At 41.2% G+C, this 15,350-nt stretch overlaps 1 protein-coding gene across 2 annotated transcripts in view; it reads right to left on the reverse strand.

The window, feature by feature from the left end:
* Positions 1-577: 577 nt before the first annotated feature.
* The window catches only part of LOC111223956 (forkhead box protein J3-like), a 45,519-nt gene continuing 30,746 nt past the window's right edge, over positions 578-15,350 (reverse strand). The window contains exons 5-11 of one of the 2 annotated variants that reach the window (XM_022748275.1): positions 13,027-13,155; positions 10,753-10,927; positions 8,158-8,649; positions 7,454-7,555; positions 6,657-6,848; positions 5,356-5,454; positions 578-5,182 (exon numbers count right to left, since the gene is read on the reverse strand). In XM_022748275.1, the coding sequence (XP_022603996.1) occupies positions 5,070-5,182; positions 5,356-5,454; positions 6,657-6,848; positions 7,454-7,555; positions 8,158-8,649; positions 10,753-10,927; positions 13,027-13,155 (1,302 nt within the window). In that variant the 3' untranslated portion in view covers positions 578-5,069. The remainder of the gene's footprint in view (positions 5,183-5,355; positions 5,455-6,656; positions 6,849-7,453; positions 7,556-8,157; positions 8,650-10,752; positions 10,928-13,026; positions 13,156-15,350) is intronic. The other variant, XM_022748274.1, reaches the window with a different exon arrangement.

Consider the following 15,350-nt stretch of genomic DNA (forward strand, 5'->3'; position numbering starts at 1 on the left):
TGTTACACACTGTGGTCAAAGAGTCTGAAAAACGTGGGTGTTTATAAAGCATGGAGGATTGGAAAAAAAGAAAAAAAAAGAAAAAACTGTCTTGAGCTGTTGTGTTGTGGGAATAGGTAGGATCCAGTGTTTTTGGAACTCAACCCACACTGATTTAAAGTCAGGATATTTCATCATCTGATGCATCAAGTTTTGATCTTTTTTTTTTTTTTAGTTCTCTTTTAAGTTCCATTTATGCTTTTGGGCTTTTGGACAACTGCTACATCTGCTGATTATGTTGGTGAGGCTAAAAGTTTTCAGGAAAAAAAGCTCAAGCAGCACATTATTCCACAGTGAAGTTACCATATTTTATTTCTTTAAGTGCCATTCATGCATATTGGGGAAGGGGGTGGGGTGGGCGGTGGTATCGACAATTCTAATAACACTTGAGTTATTTTACAGCACTAAACGAATACAAAGAGTAGCTGTGTCACCTCATCGGACAACAAAAGTAATAAACCGTGCAATAAACAAAAAGGACAAATAGGAGAAAAAAAATACAAGAAATGACAAAGACAAAATAAAAAAAACAAACAAAACAAAAACAAACAAAAAAAAATAAACAAAAATAAAACACAAACCAAATATATATTATCAACACTGAAACACTGAATGTAGAACCATAGTACAGGTAAAAGGTAGTGTCACACAAAAAGCCAACGCATTTTCATCACATATATACAATATAGATATATATACATACTGTCACCCTCTGATTGGACAATAGCAAAATACTCTATTCTTTTCCCTCCTCTCTTTTGTGAATAACACCCACCCCCTGCCTTGATACCCCACCCCCAAGAGGAAAAAAGGGATGATTGAAAAGACATATATGTACAAGCACAACAACACACCAGCACTGAATAAAACAGGCCCCAATCAGCAGTACTTGTTGGCAGTTCTCTCCCATATTGTAACAAGGCTTTTTTTATCTTTTCATCTTTTTTTTCCCAATAATAATAATCTCTCTGGCAGGTACATGTCCAGCGGTATTTAAAAACTTAAATCGTCTTTTGAAAAGAAAAAAAGAAAAAAAAAAAAAAAAAGAACTTAAACTCACACAAGCAAACACACAAATACACACACGCACACGCATACAGACTTAATGTAAAATTGTGATTGTGATCCAGTCATTGTCTTCACCTTTTCCCCTTTTATCCACATCCATTCGCTCAATTCTTTTGATTTCCTCTGGGCTGATGTGTGTAAATGGTAGCTTGTGTGCTCACAGTCTTCACCTGGAAGAGCTGAACCACACTTCACCCTCACACCAACCCAGGACTTACAGGATGTTCACTATTTCAGGTCCATAGAGTCTTAATGAAAACACACTGATGGCTCTTTTTCACTGCCGTCTTCAGCTGCAGTCCTTTGGCCCACACTCACCTCAAAGAGTCATGATTTGGGTCACCCAACTGACTAAATATCATGTCTGAGCACTAATTATGAAATTCTGGCAGTTGAACAAAGATTAAAAACTCAGTTGAGATCCACAGGCGAGGCAATTTACCACACAAAAGTGGACATTTGATATACAAAGATAGACAAAACAAAGCAAGAAAGAAGCAGGTGTGAACAGGTATGATTGGCAGGTAAACAAAAAAAGAAAAAACATTTGCTGAAAATATAAATGAACGGCAGTATCATCAGTTGAAAGAAGAGAACTTGACTTCATCTGCATGTTCAACAGAAGATATACAGTATAAAACTGGGCTGGTTCTAGTTTCACAAAACTTTCTATGTGTTCAAAAGTATGGTTCTATAATATCCAATAAAACAATCGTGAGACTTGAAAGTGCTTTTTCTCACAATAACAAAGACATTATGCAATATCATAAAAAAAGAATCCATGATTGTCATCCCAATATGAAATTAAAACTACGGTCACTACTGGAGTCCCTAGTAGCTAAATTGCCTCAAGGAAATAGTTTGAAATTTTAGGAAATCATCTTATTTGTTTTCTTGCCGAGAGTTAGATGAGATCTTTGATACCACTCTCATGTCTATAAGGTAAATATGAAGCGTCAGCCAGAAGATAGATAGTTTAGCTTAGCATAAATTTCCCCATTTTCAGTCTTTGTGCTAAGATGAGCTACCCGTCTGCTCCGCTTCATAGTTGCCACACTGATATGAGTGGTATCAATCTTCTCTAACTCTAGGCAAAAAAGCAAAAAAGTGTATTTCCCAAAATGTTGAACTACTTCTTTAAACAAGGACACACAGTGTCATAGATGCAAAACACCATACACAGTTTAGTAGTTGGAGAGAGGAGAAATAATCCTTTTCATTATCAAATGTAGACAATGCCTCACAATTGCCACTAGGGGTCAGATAATCTTACTGTGTCTGAATGAATGAATGAGAATATGAGTGAATAGCTTGCTAGACCCAGGAAGTGCTTTGCATCTTAAAAAACGGTTAAGATCAACAAAAAGTGAAGGTGTGCAAAGGGCTTGTTTTTCCTTTTTTTTTGTTTTTTTTGTTTTTTTAAACATAGTGTCTCTAAAGTTCAGCACCTGGCTGATTGAGGAGTCACTTGTTACAGGACACAGAAGACAGGTTTCCAGAAACACTGATCTCCCTGTTCTGTGTTTGAGAAACCCTTCTCACAAAAATGCAAAATCTCAAATCTAGTCTTTAAATCACTGTGTGCATCTGCTTTTGTGCTCATAGATAGTACAGAGATGATTACAGCAATCGACCATAGCCCTAAAATTACAATAAAACCAAAAGACACACGCACGCACACACCATATGTTCAAGCAACACTCACACACACATCCACTCTTTATGTACTGTATGAGTCACATTTCTCATTCTATTATGATTGTATAATAGCAACATCTTACGGCATCTATCACAACAAAACATTGATGTCTGAAGTGACAATAAACACTTAGGGTAGCATCAAAAACTCATTCTGATGTACAGTAGGTGACTTTGGATGCAACTCATTTTACAAATCAAAGAAACTTACCATAAAAGTCATGCTTATGAGAGTTCTACATCATGAATATCCTACTGATCATTAATCAATCAAAAAAAGCTTTCACAGAGGCTAGATTTTTATTAGTTATATATTTTATTTGTCTCTTAATTGTTTCAAGTCAGTGAGGCTTAAAATGATTACTCTAAAATTTGCATACATGATCTTTACTGTTGTTATTATAATGATTATAATATGGTTTATAGGATTGATATTTGATGTGTGATGTTTTATTGTTTAGAGGAATAGTCCCACATTTTGGGAAATATGCTTATACACTTTCTTGGGAAAGTTAGATGAGAAGTTTGATACCACTCTCATGTCTGTAGGGACATATATGGAGCTACAGCCAGAGGACGGTTAGATTATCTTAGCATAAATACAGGAAACTCCGGGAAACAGCCAGTGTGGCTCGTCCAAAGGTAACCAAAAATCCACCTACCAGTACCTCTGGCGCTCACTCATTATCACGTTATATCTCCAGGAAGTCGCTGCACCTGTCCAAAAAACAGTCTGGCACATAACAACTCCCCTCCCCAAAAATTCTCATCCAAGTTTCAGCAAGAAAGCAAATAAAAATGTTGAGCTATTCCTTTAATAAATTCAAACCCCACTGACCTGAACTGTTCATTTTTTTTTTTTACAAAACCCGTCTTGCTGGATCCCAACTGATTTTGGCCGATGCATTTGAGAGTATAAAAAATAGGACTGATATCACCATTTCTGCCAACAAACAATTTAGTTTCTGTTTCATGATTTTATGATATTTGCTGAGCAGAAGATACAGTACAGTTTAAAAATGTACCTGGAAACACTCTCTGGTCAATAAACTGTGTAACTGAAACACAGTTTCTAAATTACCTCATACATGTTTTGCAGTTTCTTTTTACTTATTGGCTGACACATAAGCCAATACTGACACATCGGCGATAAGCTAAGAAAATATCACCTTGCCAATGTGTAGATTGGACTCAATTTAATTGCTACTGAAGGCTTGTTTAATGATCAATAGGCTACTCATGTAAAACTGATGAACTTTACTATTAAAACTCTTTAATGTTACAACAGCTTCTGACTGGTGGAGCAAACACACGATGCACACAGAGAACCTACCTAAAACTCAGGTTACTTTGGGTTGAATGAATTTTAAAAAGACAAAAATTGTCCGACTTCCCTGCTATCACCACCTACTCACACTCATCATATTCACTCATCTTGAAGTGCTTGAGACAGAGAACTAAGAAAAACAAAGTTGTACTCCCATAACTAGTCTGTTGCAGTGAGCCTGATCACACTGGTTGGCTATGAAAACAGATCACGATACTTTGTGATCTTTCTCTCTCTTTCTGTCTCTCTCGGTTTGTTTAATATCAAGCCTTAAACATTTAACACCCTGTTCAAAACCTCAGTTATTGTAAACCTAACTTTTACTTTACCACCCATTCAGCCACAGCGGGGCCCACTTTCTCACCAACGAGCACCATCACATTACTCACAGAGACGGCCTGTGTTTCTTAAAAACAGAAAATAAAAGAACAAAATCGTTTTTAAAATAGAGAGATAAACTCATCCAAGAGACAGCTGAGGCCAATGTCAACACGAGAAGAATTACAAGCTGAACACATCGCTCGAATCACATAACAGTTACGGAGCAGGGGGTCGGGGGGGAGAGGGGTTCAGACTTTGGAAGGCAGCTGGCTAGGGACGGGGAGAGGGCTGGCTGAGGAGCTGAGGAGCATGTGGTTTAGACGTGAATGTGTTCTACTTGTCTCTAGACAAGTACGTAAGCAATCACTTTAACATGTCCGACTAAATATGATTGTCTTCAAAGTAACATTTTCTATTTATGTTTTGCTTTTGTAAAAATGTCAGGACTCTGAAGTCTTGTCTTTCTCCAAAGCTTGTCAAATGTTCTTCTGCATCCCACCCACAGTGGCCTCCTTCTCCTCCTCCTCCTCCTGTGGCCTTTCAGCTCAGCCTGGCTTCCTCTGGCTTCCACCTCCTCTCCTCGCTCCCTTTTGTTTGAAAAAAGGAGGTCTAGGGGCTAGACGATGGAGTCCCAATCAAAGTCGTCCTGGATGTCGTCAGCTGGCATGCGATGCATCTGGAAGTTTCTGGTAGGTATCATGTGCTGCTGGTTCATCTGTGCATGGTGTCCTGGAGAAAACAAAGAGGAGAGGAAGAGTCAGATTGACCCCGCTGTTTCCTTTTGTCAGGCACATCACGAAAACTCAATTTCCTGGGTTTGTGCATAAAAACAGGTCAAATGAAGAGACCGAATGGCTGCAAGTAATTATGATTTTCCTCTGCTACATGTGACTTCGTGTCACCTGTCATAGTGGGTCCTGCACTGCTCATGGGGGGCATGTGGGGATATCCTGGAGGACCCATCATGGACATGCTCTGTCTGGAGTCCATGTAGAGATTTCCTGAGGAGAGAATTAGAACAAAACTTAAAACCTCATATGAAACAGAACCTGTTCAGATGCGTCTGAAAGGGATTCGCTTCTAGCAGGAGGCACGGAGTGTACATTTCTGTGCACTGTCATTCAACTGGAGTAAAGCATCTCTGAATTCTTCTAAAAAACAGCTTCAACCCAAAGGTGAAAAGTCGTACTCTTGGCTTCATTTATATTCTGGCTGCCCAAAACAGTACTTGAAACAAACTGGACTGATACACTGAATTGTTGAATTACCGGTAGCTATCTTTACACCTTTCAAATGTAGGAGTTTGTGAGTAATAGAAAATGTGAGTGGAGTTGAGTCACATTACATTTTGTCTGTAGTGTGTTATACTGACACCTGTGAAATATAATACTGTAGAGCAACGACTCCCACCCTGTGGATCAGGACACCCACAAGGTGTGGAGAGCAGAGAAATTCTGCTACATAAAACTGTGCTTATTTTTTCAGACTTTCCTCTTCCATCATTGTTTTCTTCTTGTGAATTTCTGGGTAATTCTTCGTCTTCGGGCCTCTTAAAGTTTTTCAAATATATCAAGGAAAATAAACCATTGTTTGGTTGAACTGGTCACGACTGGTGGACACATACAGCTTGTAATGATGGGTTCCAAGTAGACACTGTAAGCAGTTGGGAACCACTGGCACATAAGTCAAGCAGAGCACATAGCATGCAAAAAGACTGTGCACTTGCAGAAAAAAAAGAACTGAGATAAGTCCCTCAGACAATGGGCTTGTGTTTTAATTTTTACAGACTTTTGGACTCAAGTTCAGAAAGAATTTTAAACCCCACAGATAAACACATATTTTTGCTTACAGGCAGAAAGCCCTCGAAGGCACACTGCAGCAGGTCCATTTATATACTGTACAATTACATGATCTTTCCCCCCAAAAAAAAAAAAAAAAACTATAACATGGCCTTACAGGAAAAGTATAAATGACTGAATCTTCAAGATATATTATGCAGATTATTTACCTCCTAACAGAGGTAAATCTATAGCTACTGTCTCTATATAATAATATAAATAACACTTTAAAACAATTTAAGTGGATCCAGTCCAGAAGTGATCCTTATTTCAAAACCAAAACTACCCACGTGTATAAAAAGTTTTACACTGATCGAACCATTAGAGTGAATCAGGATCATAGTACTAACAAGTGGCTGACAAACCTGTGTTGAGGTGCTGGCTTGGTTTGTTGGTGTGCATGGAGCCATGGCAAACAGAGGGCTGCACTGCCCCCTGTGGCTGGATTACACCGGTGCGGGCAAAAAACTGGTTGATGGACGAGCAGAGGTCTGCGATCTGGGTGGGTTCCAGGGACCAATTGTTCAACTCCGCTTGTCTCATACTCTCTCTTAACCCTTAGGAACATAAAGCACACACATATGAAACACACAACCACCTTAATTATTATCAGAGCTAGTGACAACATCTGTCTGCACTAAAATGCCTTTGTGACAATGAAATGTATGAAACTGCACCAGCTGACTGTCCAAACAATATAAATTTAGCAAATGAGAAATTCATTTACCAATATGAACCAAAAACTTAGTTGCAATTTATATTCATTATGTCAGTAACCTTCAGTGGGTGATATTTAAAAAACATCCTACCTTGCAATCCTAGACTATAATTGGATAAACTGACCTGCTGAGCTTGGTGTTTTGGTAATTAAACTTGAAGGCAGTGTTATTTAATTGAAGAGCTCAGTTTAATTAAACTCATAATCAACTCCACAGTGTCAACACTTCAGCACTCAATCAAAAGCTAGGGCAGCACTGTACTATCAGCTCATGGCTTTAAATGTTTGTTTCTTCAGATCATATGTGAGTACACAGGAGGTAAATCTAACACAGAAAACTTTAAATATCATTATCTCAGATATATATAAATCAAATAAATTTCATTATTATTTCTTTAATATTTCTAAATGCAGTAAGATCTATTTATAGTGTCCAATCCGCACCTTGGAAAGGTGAAAGGTCGACATCAGCCCAGTTATAGCTGCTAGCAATACGACAGCTTTCTTTCAGTGCATCCAGATTTGGGTACCAGTCAGACAGTAAACCTGCAACACACACACAGCAAACTATCGGTAACATTACACGATAGGAGATGTGAAGTATACAGATGGTTTTGGTTCCAACACCAAGTTCACTCCTGGGATAAATACAGATTTAGTTCTTATTACATAATTTATTGACAACTACATAATAATTGCTCCTTTAATTGTTATTTCCTGTGGGTTAGGCCAGATGATGCATTTTCATTGTAGTCACATCTTTATAGCTGCGCAGGCAATCTTGTAGTGGCAAATGAATGAGAAGATAACACCAAATAAAACAGTTTATCAGGCTTTTAAAGAGTTCAGTACTGTATTGTGGCCACAAGGAGGAGCCAGTCGACTCTGTAAAGGCTGCTAAAGTCACTGGATGCAGCATTGCTTTGTTCTCACAACAGCAAAGATAATAAATGAGATGATGATTTACTGTTTTGCACCTAAAACAATTTCTAAATGCTTTATAGCTAAATAATGGAGACTGATACTGAATCAAATTCGGCTGTACACATGTTGTCTTCGCTGTAGGTCTCGAGTCTATGTGATGAACAGGATGAAGAGGAAACAACACGCTGGTTCAAAGGAAGACAATGACAAACAGAGGGTCTTACCTGTGTTGCAGGCCATCTGTTGCTGGGTAGGATGGGGCTGGTGGGAGAGGCTCTGATGCTGTCCGTGTTGAGAAGGGTGCTGGCTGTGTTGCGTGTGCTGGGAGGGGTGTGGCGTGTGCTGCTGTGGGTGCTGGCCGTGGGACGGATGCTGCGATGGGTGCTGCCCGTGCTGGGAGTGCGCAGCGTGCTGGGGGTGCTGGGAGTGCTGTTGGTGCTGACTGTGTTGGCTGTGCTGGGTGTGTTGGTTGTGTTGGTTGTGGGGGCCGCCGTGCTGCGGGAGGTGCGGTGCGTGGGGCGAGCCGTGGCCGGGGTGGGCTTGGGCAGGATGGGACAGGGGCACCTGGCCACTGTTGGCGGAGTGGCTGTTGGGGTGGCTGTTGGGTTGGTTGTTTGACAGGCTGTTCTGTGTACTAATGGTGCCACTGGGGGAGTGTTGATAGGAGCAGGAGGTGTGGGTCTGCTGGGAGGAATCTGACGGTATGCCCATGAGACCTGGGACACAAAACACACCAACACAAAGCTGTAAGAGTGCTGAAACGAATAGTCGATTACAGATTTATCGACTGACAGGCGATTGTGATAACTGACTAATTTAGGGCTGCAACTAACAATTATTATCATTATGGATTAATTTACCAATTAATTTCCCAACTAATCAATTAGTTGTTAAAAGCATTTCCAACAAAAGCCCATGGTGACGTCTTTACCCCTTTAAATCCAAAAATATTAAAACATAAAAGAAAAAATTCTGTAAAATTCCACACTGGAGAAGCTGGAACACACAAATGGTTTGACCGTTTTGCTTGAAACATGGTTTAATAGTTTAATTAATCAATCACCAAAATAGTTACTTCATTTTCTGTTCATCAAATTATCGTTTATCAAGCAACACTTGCTTCTTCAAGCTTCTCAATTGTGAGGACTCGTTTCTTTTCATTGTAAATTGAATAAAATGTGGGTTCCTTGGGCTCTGAGAATCACTGAATCTAAAAATAATTGTCAAATTAATTGATAATCAAAATACCTTTGGCTGCAGCCACAGCAACTGAAAAGAGACTAATTCCAACACAAATGCCAGTGACAAGTTTTCAGATTTAGGTGAATTACTATAACGCACTTCAACACAAAGAGCCAGGTTCTTCACATGTAAAAACGGTCCTTAAGGTCATGTATCTTAACATCTTACAATGATGGAATGTGGGCCTCCTGTGTTTAAGTAGTTCTACACTTGAGACAGACCAGCTGCCATTTTGTTGTATCAGGGAATGACTCAGCACCAGTTGTGTCTCTGAGGTTCACGAGCTCGAGCTGCCGTCTCCTCTCCACTCCAACTGCACGGCTCTGGATTGTCTTTGACAAATTCATTGTGCTGCTGCAGGGCTCTTTAACAGACATGACTGGAGCATGAACATCTGCACACCCAACTGCAATCATCAGAGTGGCGGGGAGTGGTCTTAAGAGGCCCTGTCCTTCACAGCTTTGGCACAGTAAACCTATTTCACTGGAGTGCTTTTAGAGCTGACTCCAGCCCTGCACCTCCACAATCGGCACGTAACACTCACTGCAGGGGTGACAAAGGTGCATCTCTTATCGGCACAGAAAGCCCATTGTCCGACCAGGGAAATACAGAAAGCAATTAACGCGGCACCAGAATAATAATGCGAGCTCATTACCTATTATCAAAGCCAGTGAATTAGCTCACTGTCTACAGCGGCAGAGTGTGAAATCCTCTAGCTCGATTATTTACGCTTTTTAATTGCTAGAGCTTGTCTGACTAAGAGATTTCACTTTTATGCACATAAAAAAGGTAACAACTTTCAACTAATGAAACATAGATGATAGATTAAAGGAGAGGAAATCTTTGAAAACATTAGCATGCAATGCATTTGATTTGTGAAAGTAGGTTATACACAGAAAGCTCGGTCTACTTTGCTCATAACCCGCTTGTCAAGTGCTCTTTGTTTATCAGTCAATCAGATTACAAGCAAAAATGCATTTTGCTCTACAGGGAGTCACAGGCTTTTGGAAAGCTCTGCTCTATCCACCACTATGTATTATATCATACAGATTCCCTATCATTATGACAAATGAACCTCAAATCCAACAGATTTACTGAGGACTTGTGCTGCTTGTGACCTCTTCCACTCCTCTGATGAAACAGAAAACATTTCAAACATGACAACATACAGAAAACTTCAATGCTATTTGAAAATTATAAAGCAAGAAGGATGGTGTATTAATTCTGAATTAACCATAAAATGAATGCACCAACAACCCTTTACATCCCTTAATGAAATATTTAAGCCATGAACTCTCAGACTATGCTTTTGAATATCAAATGAAGCCTTTTCCATATTGCTCTGGCAAAAGACCATGAAAATATTCAGTAAAGATTTGCACTATAGGCTAGTCAGCCTGTTGAATACCTGCTCGCTTTTCAATAAAAATAATTAGTGGCTAAAGACTCTCTATAGCCCCAGCTGTTAAGAACAAACGCACATTAGGAAAATCATTCTTTGAATCATCCTGGTCTTGATAAGTGAAGCTTAAGCTCTCGATTAGGTTTCTACTTGATGCTCCCGTGAGGCCACTCACCTTGTTGGCTGAAGGACTGCTCAAAAACAGACTTGTAAAGGCTGCGGAAGGAGGCACTGAGATCTTCAAATTCAGAGAACAGGAGCTGCTTGTCCCTGTCTGGCATGTTGTATTGGGACTGTGGGGGCTGCTGGAGGCTCATAGACTGGGACACGGGCTCTGGGTGACTGGTCACCTGGGGAGATGAGGTGATAAAGAAAGATCAAGATTTACAAAAAGGGAGCAATACTGAGCGCAAGAAAGAGAAGTTTGATGTTTAATTTGTGAAGGATTTTGTGAAAAAACACTGGCTATATCTGCACCACAGACTACAGGGACTACTGATGCTACGAGGAACGCACTATGAAGTTCAAACATACACATCAATAATATACATACTTTTCAAAGATACTCGCTGTGCTTATCTGGTCATGGCGCCGCAGAAACAGAAAACAGAAAACCTCGAGAATATTTAATGCAAGTGGTGGTTTATGTGAACATACGTTGCAAACACACAGAAGTCAAATATGAGGATGATCCAATTCCTCTAAGGAGCCACTATAACAATGTTTGTTTCTGTCTGAAGAGGTGTCAGTCACACAACATGTTAAGAACAATTACACAAACCGCAACAATCTAGGTCAGTGCTTACCGCCTTGGCTCACACAACATTAAGAGAGCAACTCGAATGGACACAAAGCCAATACTCAGGTGGCCAAGCAAAATGTATTTAAAACAAAATCAATAGCAATACCTTGTACAAATAAGCAGCCATTTTATCCATGTATTTGTGTGGGCAGTCAATGTTATGCACTGCCCCTGGGTGTGAGACAGCAAGCAGTCTTCCCTCCAGCAATGAGATTGTCTACGAGATTCATCACAGCAAGGGCAGCGATGCAAAACCATTGCTATTTCACAAAGCAGGCCCTGACCTGTGTCCACTGTGAGCTAGCATTACAAGAGAGGTCACGTCCAATTTTTGATCATAACATCTTCCTCTTCCAAGATCTGGGTAGGCTGCTGAAGTGCATGGCTCACAGTCTGGCTTGGGTAAGAGTGAAGAGGTGATAATAAAGCCAGAGTGTTTACTGTGAGCTGCTGCTTTGGCTGTGAGAGAGAGAGAGCACATCCATCAGGCTGAGCCGATCGATGCCCAGCGCCTGGAGCAGGGAGCACTCTAGGATGCGGGGAGGACCACACCAAAGAGGGGGCATCTCTGGTGGGAGGACATCAGAGGAAGCGCTTCTCTTTGTCTGGCTTCCAGGAGCGTGCACATTTTTCTCTGTTTCCCTTAACCCCCTTCCTGATGTAGTACTGAAGTGCATGTCCACCCTGAACCTCGGTCTATTGCTGTCTACCGCTGGCTGCTCTGAAGACAGCCTCCTGGGGCTTTCTGATCAGATGAAATATGGGATACAGAACACTTTCTAAGTCTGGCAGTGTTTCATTTTCATTCAATTAGTGGCTTGAAAATGTGGAGAAAATGAGAATTTATCATTTGGCCTTAGCGCTTCGTGCTCAAAGAAATTACCATATTTATATAAATATCCTGTTAAAATATATCCAACTGAGCCGTGGTCATGAGCTGCAACATCTACAGAAACCTGAAAATATCACCATCCTACTCTAATCTCCCTTTAAGGAACGGCAGTGGCACCATGTATCTGGCAACCAAAATAATGTACTGGCACCTTCATTGTTTTGTCTAATAGGTGCAAAAGAACCAGCGCTCTTCATGACTCCATTCAATTCAGCCTTACTGAGACACAACCCAGGACCAAGTTATATTCAGTCTAATCAGTCAGATAGGGTCCTGTTCTGTCACTGGTCTGTGTGTCAGTACCTGAGCTGATCTGATTGCTGTCAGTTCTGATCATGTGGTATCATCGAGGGAGTAATAGGTGTTTTTTGAACAAAGATGGAGAGTGTAAACTGTAAAGTGCAGGGATAAATGACACAAATTTGCTACTTCTTTTTTTCAGAGTACAGGCTGCTTTTTAAATGGTGCCTCATCATGCTTTGAAGGTGTAGTGTTTGCTCCTGTTCTGGGTCTGTCTGGGTCAACTGAAGAGTCTAATTATCCTCAGGTCTTTTTGGGACTAGGTGTGACTATCCTTGAGTCCCTTTTGCATTGGGTGTCTTTTCTTGAACATTAATATATGCGTGTCAGATTCCAGTGGGTTTTCCAAAGGTACATTTTGGATCAAGTCCAGAATTTTGGATATGTGAAGACCTCTAAAATGAATCTCATAAAAGTACAGTATTGCCCATGTGAAAAGTGGTCCTTGGTCTTACCGGTGTATAGCTGTGCACACTGCCCACACTGTTGAGATTGACAGAGGCCAGACTCTGATCAGACAGGCTGTTGTTAAGGCTGCTTCTTGGACTATCGCTCCCTTCCTGGTCTGTGTTGTACAACGCCACCTGAAACACATACATGTATAATAGTTTTTTTTCTCATAGACACACATACAAGCACACACACTGTTACCAATGTCATCTCCACTCTTGCTGATGGTAGAGCATGTAAGCATTCCTCTGAGATAATGGGATTGGGTATAACAAGTTATGTTGGTCTATAGTTGTAATTTGTAATTAGATGCACTTTAATATGGAAATGTAAATCCTGAGCATGTGTATGTGTACTGCATGCAATGACATGACATCGAGCATTTTCTTTTCACTTTACTGTCAGTGTGTATGGGAGACACAGGGTGCTGCAGAAAACCCACCACAGTCACTAAGGGGGTCCAGCTGAACACGTAAAGGAGTCTGGAGACAGCTGAGACATTCCCATCACTAAAGGTCAAACTACTGGCGATGTCGGCCACATCTGCTCACCAAGCGCAAACCCGTTTGGGACAGCTAACAAAGGATTTCAGTGCAGCCGAGACACTGACCTTTCAATATAGCAGCGAAACTAGCCGAAGCACTTCAGGACGACAATCTTAATTATCGTCTAACAAGTTTTAGCGCTCCCACCCTTCCCAAATAAAGTGTGCCATCAGACAATTAAGACAATACTAAGAAGAATGATCCCAATAATGAATATAATGATACCCACAGAGAATAGCCCATGTGCTGAGTTTTGTATTGTGAGAAAGGAATGGCAGTAATGCACTGATGGTGTTGCAGTAGAAGAGGACCTGGCATTCTAAGACTGGTGTGTGTGTTTGTGTGTGAGTGTGTGTGTGTGTGTGTGTGTGTGTCTGTTTGTGTGTGAGTGTGTGTGTGTGTCCATGACTGAGTGCAGCATGGTGGCTTCTGCTCATCACTGTGAGTAGAACAGAGTGGGCTCTGTGCTCAGCACAATGAGACAGCAGTGGCAGCAGCCTTCAGGCAGGCAGATTGGCCCAGCCCTGCCCAGCACACTGCCTCTCAGCAGCAGCAGTGGACTGAAGCCTCTTGTCTTTCTGTTGAGCCGCAGCGAGCTACCACAGAGGCCACAAGCAAGCAAGGAAACCCAGGCAGCCCCGACTGCCTTCTCCTCTCTGACTGATTGGCTGGCTGGCTGGCTAACATGCTGGTTTGAATCCAGGTCGCACACATGCAGAGTGAGAGTGTCCGATCATATTAAGCTTTTAATATGGAGCTTGGGTCCTGCATTGGTAGAATGAGATAGAAATAACGCGATTTAAAAAAAACAAAAAAAAAAAACTGAGAGCGCAATTGCTGACTCCAGGCAACACTGTTCAAGAAAGAGGGGTGAGGCTGAAGGAGAGGAGTATAGGGGGGTAGTAAGAGAAGCTCATTAGGCAACTCTAGCCTTCCTCCACTCAGTGAGCGCTTGGCTCCAGTGTTCATTAGCGTGAAGGGGAACTCAATGAGCAGCTAAGACTGAAAGCTTAAGCACGTCTACAAAATCAGCCCTACAATGCTAATCAAAAGCAGCGTGCCACAGAAATATAAATGTTATATGTAATGAAGTCATAAAACAGGCTTTTAGCCTTAAGTCTCTCACCGCAATCTATTTTTACTCTACTCACCCATAAAGTGTGATGATTTCAAAACCTCACTGCTCTGTGGTTTACACAGACCCCACAGTCCCCTGAGTCAAGACGCCCACTAAAGCACGCACCGTCACAGACAAACACCCAGTCACATCCCACCCACGTATACGTAGAAGCATGCACTAACACACACACACACACATTTCTACAGTTACAGATGTGCACAAATGTAGGATAACAGACACACAAAAACACACACACACACAAAGGCAAGCATGCTCATACAGGCAGGAGCGGTTCCACAGTAAATACTGTGTACAGTGTTAGCTAGCAGGCGAGCGAGTCAGAGTTCTATTCTTAGCAGTGAATTAAGTAAAAAGCCAGAGGTGTCTTTTACATGGGGGCCTAATCTGGAGCATGAGACATGGATTATGAAATCAAAGCAAGATTGGCCCAGGTGTCTCCAACAATGCCAGCCAGTGTTCAGCACAATGCCTGCACGAAGGATTGAACAGACTGAGAGAGACATAAGAAGAGAGAAGCAAGGGATATGAGAGAGAGAGAGAGAGAGAGAGAGAGAGAGACAGATAGAGAGAGAAGAGGAGAAGAAAGTCCAGACTATTCATCAGCAAACACACTTCCAACAATCCCCTCTTTCCCTTCATCATC

Source organism: Seriola dumerili, unplaced genomic scaffold (genome assembly GCF_002260705.1).
Source record: "Seriola dumerili isolate Sdu_G_001 unplaced genomic scaffold, Sdu_1.0 BDQW01000121.1, whole genome shotgun sequence".
In the NCBI taxonomy this organism is placed as follows: Eukaryota; Metazoa; Chordata; class Actinopteri; order Carangiformes; family Carangidae; genus Seriola; species Seriola dumerili.